This window comes from Jatropha curcas, chromosome 1 (assembly GCF_041381405.1).
Source record: "Jatropha curcas cultivar XTBG-Jc1 chromosome 1, XTBG_Jcur_1.0, whole genome shotgun sequence".
Lineage (NCBI taxonomy): Eukaryota > Viridiplantae > Streptophyta > Magnoliopsida > Malpighiales > Euphorbiaceae > Jatropha > Jatropha curcas.
The window spans coordinates 22,242,933-22,254,144 of record NC_143151.1 but is presented as its reverse complement, the minus strand read 5'-3'; the positions used below and the strand labels follow the sequence as shown (position 1 = coordinate 22,254,144).

At 35.6% G+C, this 11,212-nt stretch overlaps 1 protein-coding gene across 1 annotated transcript; it reads left to right on the top strand.

The window, feature by feature from the left end:
* The first annotated feature begins 7,249 nt into the window (after window positions 1-7,249).
* On the top strand, window positions 7,250-8,284 carry LOC149499153 (uncharacterized). Its single transcript, XM_089722113.1, has 2 exons — window positions 7,250-7,570; window positions 7,892-8,284. The coding sequence occupies exons 1-2, from the start codon at window positions 7,250-7,252 to the stop codon at window positions 8,282-8,284; spliced, it is 714 nt and encodes a 237-aa protein (XP_089578239.1).
* Window positions 8,285-11,212: the final 2,928 nt, after the last annotated feature.

The window sequence follows — 11,212 nt, the reverse complement described above, 5'->3', positions numbered from 1 at the left end:
TGAATTGAATCTCACACACGTAAGTTAGCATAAAGATAACCTATAAATTTCATGTCATCTAGTAGTCTCTTGAATTAAATGTAGTTAAAAATAACTTGGCTTAGAGGAAAGAAAGAAGTCTCACCAAAATTCATAAAAACATGCAAAATTGAAATAGTAGAAAAGTGAACAACCTAAATATATTCAATGAGAATTATGCATTGCGGGATACTCCAAAGAGTTTATTTCATGCCACATCAATAAAAATATGTGCATTAACATTAATAAGTACTCTCTCCATCCCATTTTGTTTGTTTGTTATTCCTTTTATGGATGTTCAAAAATAGTTGCAAGGTTTCTAAATTTGTATATTTAAACAATTATTTTTCCTCTAATAACCTTTATAATTGTTCATTAAATGAAAAATTTTTATTAATATTTAAGGATAACAAAGGGTAAAATAGTTTTTATTGAGTAAATTCTTAAAATGCGTGTTTCTCAAACCATGCCAACACAATGGGGCAGAGGGAGTATAATTTATATATCACAATTCACATCATAACCTTTTTATAATCATAAGCATCCATCATCATCATTTCATTCACAATATTTCATATCATGGGGCATTATTATTTCATCATCATAGTTCATGTTAACGCTTGATTTGTACCCTTATGCTCGATGACGAAAATCCTTTAGTTCTCTAATTAATTTAATGTTGGTAATTTTCCGGATTGGTCGGTTTATAATTTTTCTATATTTGGGGTTTTGTAGAGAATAAAATTGTTGGGTCTAAAAATTGTTAAAGGTTAATACTAGCTCATGATTAGAAGTTAGCTTAATTAATTAAGATTAGTTTCAAGTTTTGGCCAAAAGAAAAATAATTAGCCCATACTTGAATGTAGCCGATACATATTGTTAGATTAAAAATCATTAAATTAAGTGAGATGAGGAGGACCCTGTATGGGCTTTCGCTTAAAAAAATGGCTCAGTACTGTGTCAAGGCTCAGCAAATTTTATTTTTAAAATAAATGGAATTTGCCCAAGACAGGGGGCAAATTATATTTTGAAAGCAAGTGAAATTTTCCAAGACAGGGAAAAAGGTTTGATCTGAAAATAAGTGAATTTACCCAATTTAGGGTGCAAGATTTAAACTGAAATTTGCTAAGACAGACGCAAAATTTATTCTTAAAATGAAATCTACCCAAGATAGGGCGAATTTAAACCACAACAATACCTCATCAAGGAACTCTGTAGAATTCACCTAAATTCCCTAGGAACTCCAATCATGCATTTACACATATAAATCCAAATTTTTTTCAATTAAACAAAAAATAAAACTAAAAGCTCATAAAAAAACTTGATTAAATCCCAATATTTTTAAACTCAAAACATAAAAATAAAAATTTTTCATGAATCATGCAATAATTTCTCATCAATAAGATCATTTGGATCAAAGAAAATCAAGTTAGGACTCAAAATATACACTTAAAGTTATAGCCATGATTTTTTTATATTTTTAATTAAAATCTTCGTCATTCATTTAATTTAAATTGATAGAAATACAAAATAATGAGGTTGCCTTACTTTAATTTGGAGTGAAAATGGCTAAGAAAAACCACGCAAACATTCAAAAACCTCAAAAATGCAAATCTGCCTCAGTGTTAGACGTGCCCTTTTGACTAACACCCTGAACAACCTATGGCTCACTACGGTGGCGTGCCTGATGACAGGCATTACATGCCAAGTGATACAGCCATGAGAGGTCCAACCTCCCTTGCACTCAGCAGCCCAAAATCATATAAAACCCAATCAAAACCATTCGTTTTTCGTTTTAAGTTTTCCTCTTATCCAATACAATTTATGGCTTCCCTTAATTTTTAGGGATAAAAGAGACTATTTCTATGGTACTTTAAACCTTAAAATTAGATATGAGAAGACTAAAATACCCCTACTTCAGGGTGTAGCACAAACGTCCATTTATGTCATTTACCACCATTGACAATTAAATTTCAATTTAACACCCCATAATCATTCTAATTCATATGAAACGGTAATACATTTCATAATAAAAATACTGATTAAAAACCTCTAAAATTACTAGAATACCTTAACAATGGTGATACTATATTCAAAATAATCTGAATAACCTCCAAAACACTATGCACATCCCGAAAACATAAAATTCACTTTTAACCGACCTCTAAGCATGTAAAATTATCAAACATAGTTGTATGCTCATTACAAGACCAATTTTGTTGGGAAAAATCGCTATTTTCCCGCCCTTCGGATCGGCTTCAAGCAGGAACAAATGAGAAAATAAAATAATGACTGAGAAATTAAAGAGAACACGATAGTTTAATGTGGAAAACCCCCCAAGTGGAGAAAAACCACGGCCGTTGCCAAACGACAATCAAGAAAAATATTCACTATGTGGCAAATTGTTACGACCACAATTACAAAATATTTTTCTACCCGACACCCTCAAAAACACCTCAAATATTTTATACTCCAGGGGATTCCAAGAGACTCCCTAATATAAAACACATTCAAGTGTTTTTGGTGTGTTTAGAAACTTAAACCTTACTTCCTTTTATAGCCAATCTACTATCCTTCATAAGCTCTTCTCCCCGATGTGGGATTGAGCTAAACAAATTTTTTTATATCTTTTTTTCTTTTGTTTTCAACAATGGCGGCTAACAAATTTATGCCTATAATATCGAATTAAATTCAACTTCCATTTTGACTTTAAGGGAAAATTATAATCGTATCCCTATATTTTGGCTAAAAAAAAAAAATACTTTACACTTTATCTTTTTAAAAATAGATTGTTATAACTACGTATTTTGAATCTATCATATTAGATTGCTCTTTCGTCTACTATTTGTAATTTTAAAGTACAAGGCTGAGGAACACTTGATAGTCTAAAGAGAAAGAAGGAATTTTTCACTAAAATACCCTCTTTCCCTTCGTCTCTTATACTACAAACCGTTCTCCTCAAATATTTTTTTACAATGAACAAAAAATAAAAGCTATCCAGCTCCTCTCTTCTCATAATATCAGGGCTCTTTTGATGGCATATCTCAAACACTTGAATTGCTTCACTCTAAGGCATCTCGCAGTCTTTTCATTTGTCACTTTTGTTTGATTTGTAAATCTTTATTTTTATCAATGGAAATGGATGTACTGTATAATTCTGAGGAAGAAACTGCTTTTCATGACCAAGAATTCTATGAAATCAAGAATGCAATATGCTCAAGTGTTTGAAAAACACTATGAGCTAACTCCATTTGGCAATAGGGCTTAATACAGAATTCGTCGGTCGCTTCCTGGTTAATGACTCGCTTCGCATGCACCTTATAGGCTTTCTAGCCATTGAAAGCATTCCAATTACAGCTGATTCGCTCGCAAGAGCAGCTCCCATTCCTGCCAACGTTAGTTGCTTTCTCAACAACTTTGGACTTCTTCAACAATAGCGGATTCAACCACAAAGTGCCAATTTATTAGATTAATTCTTTGAATTCTTGTTGTAATATTTTTTGAAGCTGCTTGTTGCTACAGTGTTGTTTAATGTTGTAGTTCTTATTACAATACTGTGTAATATATTCATTTAGTGCCAATTGAAATTTAGAGTTTTGAGAAAGTTTTGAAGGAGGAGATAATTAGAGATCGGGGTACGTGAAATATAGGTCAATTATATCATTTTATATATATTTAACGTCTAAAATTGTAAATATTACACAAAAGGGTAATCTAGTCTAAAAATTTACTATGAGGGTATTATAATCTATTTTTGGAAAGACAATAGTATAGTATTTTTTTTTCTATATAAAAATATAGGTGGTACAATTATAATTTTTCCTAACTTTAAATAAACCAAATTTTCACCAAATTTACATTTAAAATTATAATTGCATAATAATAACCAAAATATACACTCTTAGCACCATTTCAAGTCAAATTATCCTCAAAATGCCTTAAATTAATTTTTAAATTAATTTTCAAACTCTATAATGACTTCCAATATACCAAAATACATCAAACATGAACTTTTTATCAAAATAGCAAAAAATAACCAAAATGCCCTAAGATCGTCATAGGGCAAAATCATTATCAAAATCTTCAAATGAACTCCATCTACTATATTCATGTTAAATTGCTTAATACTAATCCAATATGGACCTCATATTACATGCATCACGCTAACCATTTTACCCCTATAAAGTAAATGCTTAAAGAACGCATCCAAACAACTGCAAACATCAATCCGACGTTAAAAATGGCTCAAACCATACCCCACAATAGGCTCAAATCAAAAGGTATGAAATTGACTAAAATACACTTTTAAGAGAAAATGCCTTCAGATTCCTCTTTAAGTTAACCAGAAAGAATATCCCAACCTCGTTTTGCACAGTATTTTTACGTTATTATATATTTAAGAAATATTATATGTGATGCACCGATTGTAGCACTTCAAACGGCTGAATGCAATGTCCTTTTTGCTTCGCCTGATTCTCGCTCCATGACTGACAAGCTCTGCTCAAACTGAAGTATTCAACGGTTGAACTAGCGCTGTTCATTTCCTTCTCTAATGTTTTGCTCTTTATATAGCTAGAGCTTAATAATCTTGCAGACTAATAATAATAATGATGTCAACGAGACAGAAGCTCTGTTAAATCCTTCAAATGCGGCTTTTTTGAGCAGTATTCAGGTAGTTGTCCGTGTTAAAGGGAATCGAATTGTGAGTAGTTTCTTTCTGGCTTTCAAACTGCATTATCATTCATTTGGAGTCGGTTGAAATGTTGTGCCGTTGCTTCTGTACCGTGGGAATGGTAAATTTGAGGTAGAGGTCTGTTGCTTTTGCTTGTTAAGAGCAGTTGAAAACTAGAGATTTGGTTTAGACGGAGAAAGTAATTATATCTTCGGTAGGAAATATGTGCCTGCCAAGTGTTTGTGAAAATGACAGAGTGAATAAGGAGCTAAATTATGAACGTGAACGCGTTGCAAGCTACCTTTCTCACTTCTAATATTCTGCAGTTTTGGTTCTGCAGTTGTTTCGTCTCTCTTCCTAGAGAGTTTTCGTCCCTCTTCCTGGAGAGTTCTTCTGGTTTAGGTCTTGTCGTTGACAAGTTTTCTGATGGAGGATGAAGACCAAATTTCGGGGGAGGTGGCTAACTTATCAGTCAACGTTGAGGAAGAGGATAGACTTGTTTTTGAAAAAGATGAAGAGCTCTCTACAACAATTCAAGTTCAAAAAATGGGGCTACTGGCAGGTTCTGTGAGTCCGACCCGCCATCAGACATGAGTACTATAAGCTGGAACTGTCGTGGACTTGGCAATCCACAAGCAGTACGTACTTTACGGGTTATCATTAGTAATAAAAAGCCAAATTTTATTTTTCTTATTGAGACCTTTTGTGCTTCTAATAAAGTTGTGGAAATACAATCTTTATTAGATTATGACGGTTTTGTTAATGTTGATTGTGTTGGCCATAGTGGTGGTTTGGCATTACTCTGAAAGGGTGTTTCGTCAGTAAATCTTATTAGTTTCAGTTCTAGATATATAGATGTTGAAGTGGATTTGCCCTGTTTTGGTGTTTGGTGGCTCACGGGTTTCTATGGTGACCCAAATAGATCCAGAAGAAATAATTCTTGGTAGTTACTTCGTGTTTTAGCTTCTCATAGCGACTTGCGTTGGTTGTGTTTAGGAGGCTTTAATGATATTCTTGCTTCGTCTAAAAAGAGAGGGGGTAGGGCTCAGCTTAATCATCTTATTTGGGGATTCTAAGCTGCTATCTCGGATGCACATTTGACTGATTTTCCTATGTCTGGTTATGCCTTCACTTGGGAACATGGTCGCTCTAGCGGCAATTTAATTGAGGAAAAACTTGATCATGTTCTGGCCACTAACTCTTGGCGACGAAATTTCTCTCAAGCCCGGGCTATGGTTCTTGATAAGTCTTCATCCGACCATCTTCCAATTTACCTTGAAATACGCCACTTTGTGCCTAGGGCTCAGGCTAGACGATTCCATTTCGAGAATAGCTGGAGGAGGGAGGCTGTTTGTAAGGATCTGATTAAGGGTTGTTGGTTAGAGACAGCGGGTATGGCTTTATCTGAAAGGATTTCTCGTTGCAAAGCACTTCTTGAGGTCTGGGGGGAAGAACTTCGCCATTATCAAAAAGGGGAATTTGCGACTTGCATGGCTGTCCTGGCTGCTACAAGAAGTTCTCGTACCACAAGGGATAATGTCCGGTTTCTGGAGGCAAAAAATAGGTATCAAGAATTATTTGTTACAGAAGGAAATTTTTTGGAAACAACATGCCAAAGAGTTCTGGTTGCAGGAAGGTGATGCTAATACCCGTTTCTTCCATCGAAGAGCTTCAGCCCGTCAGCAACAGAATCGGATTTCTTCTTTGAGAGATGAATCTGGAAACTGTTGTTACTTGAACTCCGGGTTAGAGGATCATATGGTTCGTTATTTTACTAATGTGTTTGCTTCCCAAAGTTGCACCTCTACGTTGGTTTCCGATTTTACTTAGCCTGTTATCACTGAGGAGCAAAATGAGTTCTTATTAGCTCCTTACTCAATTGAGGATGTTCGGGCAACAGTGTTTGACATGAAGGCCGACAAAGCCTCGGGACTTGACTGGTTCAATCCTGGTTTTTACCAAGGCTACTGGGACATTATAGGTAATGATATTGCTCAGAACTGTATTGAGATAATTCACAGCGGGTCTATTCCTGATCATCTGAATGTGATTGGTTTGGTTTTGATTCCTAAGAAATCATCCCCCGAATCTATGACTGATTTGAGACCGATTGCCCTTTGCAATGTTCTATTAAAAATCATTACTAAGCTGCTAGCAAATCATCTTCGCAATATTCTTCCGCTTCTGATTTTGGAAAGCCGGAGTGCCTTTGTTGCGGGTAGAAATATTCAAGATAATTGTATTCTTGCTTTTGAAGCTTTACATGCATTTCATAGGAAGACTAGGGGTTCTAATTTTTCTACAGCTGTCAAAATGGACATCAGCAAAGCATACGACAGAATGGAGTGGTCCTTTCTTCGTCAAATACTAACTAAGTTGGGTTTTCATGCCCTATGGATTAATCTTATCATGTCTAGTCTAACTTCGATTAAGTACTGAATTTTGTAGAATAACAGAGAGCTTGGGCCCATTATCCCCACTCGGTGTTTGCGACAGGGAGTCCCTCTATCCCCGTACTTGTTCATCATCTGTGCTGAAGGCTTATCAAACATGATTCGGATGTCGATTCAGAATGGTAATCTGAGTGGTTTTCAAGTTTGTCGGGGTGGACCATTAATTTCTCATCTATTTTTCGATGATGACAGTTTGGTGTTTTTGAAGGCTTCGGTTCAAGAATCACAATCCCTCAAACATATTTTAGCTTTGTATGAGGCAGAATCAGGGCAGCAGATAAATTTAAATAAGTCTTCCATTACTTTCAGTGCTAATACCCTTCGGCACTCCAGAAATCAAATATGTTCCCTACTACAGGTTACGGAAAAGGATACTTTAGGTACTTACTTGGGTTTACCGTCACATATGGGTCGGAATAGGAAGGAGGTTTTTAATTACATTAAGGACTGAATGTGGAAGCGTTTAAACTCGTGGGAGCTAAAGTCTCTCTCCCGTGCGGGAAGAGAAATTCTATTAAAAGCGGTTCTTCATGCTTTACCTAATTATCTTATGAGTCTTTTCTTATTACCCAAGACTTTATGTACGGAATTGGAACGTATCCTGAATCTATTCTGGTGGGGAAGTGCGGGGAATTATTCTCAGGGCATTCATTGGCTTGCTTGGAACAAAATGGTTATCCCAAAGGTGTTCGGAGGGCTAGGATTTCGAAAAATTCATGAATTTAATATAGCTCTTCTAGGTAAATAGGGCTGGAAACTCATGGTAAGCCCAGATTCATTGGCTGCACGTGTTTTGAAAGCAAAGAATTTTTCGAATTGTAGTTTTCTGAAAGCTGATCTTGGCTCAAATCCGAGTTATGTTTGGCGAAGCATTTGGGAGTCTAAGAGTTTGATTCAAGGAGGATTATATTTGCGGGTTGGTAGTGGTTCCAACATATTTATTTGGGATTCTCCTTGGCTATCTGACAAAGAGTGTTCTTTTATCTCCACTCCTAGACCACACGACAGTAATGCTTTCCTGGTTTTGGATCTTATTGTGCAACGAAGATGGGATGTCGAGCGAATTCGACGATTATTCAATGAAAGAGATGTTGCTTGTATCCTTTCTATTCCTTTAAGTAATCACATGGGAGATGACTGAGTTTGCTGGAAATTTGACACAAAAGGTGCATACACAATCAAGAGTGCTTGCAGGTTACTTCTGCATAACCCTCTTGCGTCACAATTTATGTCTACTGTAAGTTGTACTCAGCTGTGGAAGATGAAGATTCCACTCGAAGTTACTAATTTCATTTGGCGTGCTGTATGTGATGTTCTACCTTGTAGGAGGAATTTATGATCTCGGAAGGTGGACATTCAAGATATTTGCCCTCTATGTCTTGGATATTCTGAAACTAATCTTCATATTCTTGTCAACTGCCCTTTTTCAAGACAAGTTTGGACTCTTTCCCATCTTGGGTTTCGGTGGTCTTCAGCTATGTCTTTTGGGGAGTGGTTTCAGCAAGCCTCAACTTCCTTGACTTTGGAGAATTTGAGTTATGTTTCTATGGTGTGTTGGGCGTAATGGGTCACCAGGTATGATATGGTCTAGCGTCAAAAAATCAGGAATCCAAGGGCAGTAATTTTGCTAGCTATGAGTGTTTGGCACACATGGAAGGAAGCTAAGCTTCATGGTTTGGTAGTTCCTTCTCCAGCAAACTCAAATCGTACATGGAGTCCACCCCCGTTTAATTGGTTAAAAGTGAACACGGATGCTTCAACTAGAGGCGCTCCTAGTTATGTGGCAATTGGCACAGTAGTTAGGAATTCAACCTCTGAGTTTAGTGCTGGTAAAACGTGGAGATTTTCGGGTTTTTTCAATGCTAAGGTGGCTGAGGCCATAGCCGCGAGAGAAGTTTTGAGCTGGATCAAGGATCACGGGTGAAATTATATTTTATTGGAAACTGATTCTCAGTCAGTTGCAAATTCAATCAATAATGTTACTACGAATGACGCGTCTGCTTTTGGTTTGATAATTCAGGACTGTTAATCTCTTTTGTTTGAGATACCAGTCGCAAAATGTAATTTTGTTTATAGATCTGCGAATGTGGTTGCACATACATTAGCAGTTGGAACACATTCCAAAGCAAGCTTGGGGGATTGAAATTCTGTACCACCTCCTGTTCTACTTGATTTCTTGATTTCGTAATAAAATCTTCTCATTTTAACTTCAAAAAAAAAAAAAAAAAAAAAAAAAAAAAGAGAAAATGCCTTAAAACCCAAAGTTTCACATGCACGGGAACAATTTATATCAATATAAAACAAAGTAAAAAGTAATCCCAATATAAATTTAAGTGTATAGTTTACCGTTAAATCTAAATCATGTGTTTGTCACTACCTGTAAAATAAATAATGCATTAATTTCCCATATTTGAATATGCGTAACACAAAACTAAATAGGATTTTCAAATTTGAATGAATTAAGAATATTATTATACTTCTTCGGATCACATCTAGCGCATTTTCATGTCTCTTGAAAGATTTGGTAGCTTGGCCAAGTGTCAGACAAGCATCTAGGTTCTACCTCTTTATCATTTGTATCTAGATTACCTGATTTTGATTACATATTTGAAAGAAATGAAATTTAAGGAGTTAAGAGACTTCAATTTTATTTGCAAAGTTTCATAGTCAATTGATATGGCTTGCTCTTGCTCTAAACTTAGAGTTCCTTATTCTATCAAGAGGCTCCAACAAGGAAGAGATAACCCATCAAGGAAAAGTTGGTAAAGGAAATGTTAATCTGGAAAAACATTAATAGCATTTGGCGGGGAAAACTCAGCAAAGCAAACTTCTCAACAATTTAATTAAACCATCTAACCTAACTATCTAGCTAATATAACTTTCTTCTTCCGCATGCTTCTCTGACAGGAACGCCCCCACCCAACTTGGAGAATATATATGGAGCATTCCCCGCAAGAGCAGTAGACTCTAAAATCATGGAAAAGCAAGAGCAGTGTAAATATTAGCCAATTGAGCATTACAGAAAATTGGCAGCAGATGAAAAAGACTAGATAAAACTCTCTCACGAACAATGTGAAACCACGTTCAAAATATATTTTGTACGTTCATGGAAAGTTGGATTGTTGCAATGTTAAGGAGCATATTGATTTATTATCATAGCCAGCAAAAGGTCAGAAATGTGGAGATCATGAAGAAGATACACGATATTTGGCTTCTGAAGATGATTTGAAACAGTTGGTTGCTTTTTGGACTTCCAACTGATAAAGAACTATCCAAGATACACATTAAACCCTGTAATGGGCCATCATGTGTTGATACAACCAATCCAATCTGAGTCCCTAAAAGCTTTAAGACGAAATGGAGATGGAGAGAGAAAAATAAACCTTTGTTAAGAGTAATACGCTGTGCAATGCTTGTTCATGAATGGTAGTAGGTTTAGAAAGAAATCGACTAAGCTAAGTGACAACAATTGTAATGTTTGGGCTTCCTGTTGTTAGATAAAGCAATTTTCCAACTAGCCTTCTGTATGATGAAGAATCCGATATGTGATCTGCAGTATTGGTGCTAAGCTTGAGATGCAAACTCATAGGGGTTTCTCTCGGTTAAAAGGCCAAGTAGCTAATGTCAAACGAAAGTTGTAAAGCATATTTGCGCTGACAAGTTGAAGTGCCAGCTCTAGATTTGACTATTTAAAGTCTAAGAAAAAATTTCAAAGCACCCAACTCCTTGATTTTAAATAAACAGACCATTGGATTCGACTAAAATCTTCTGCAATCAAGCTTAGTAATACTAATTTGTTTGATTGCAAGAGCCTCGTGTTTGACAATATCTATTATTGATTTTCACACAGGGTTTAGACCCAGATTCTCAATGGAAGTAATTCTTCAAAAGAGGCAAGAAATGAGTAGAGTGGATGAAAATATTAATTTTGTCCACGTAATAAACTTTGCAGGCTAAACACATAAATTCACCTTGAACTTTACAACTTTAATCTTGTGGCACCCTAAATTTTACGAATGACTTATCATACAATTGAATTTGTACATTTTAATAATATTACACAATTTTC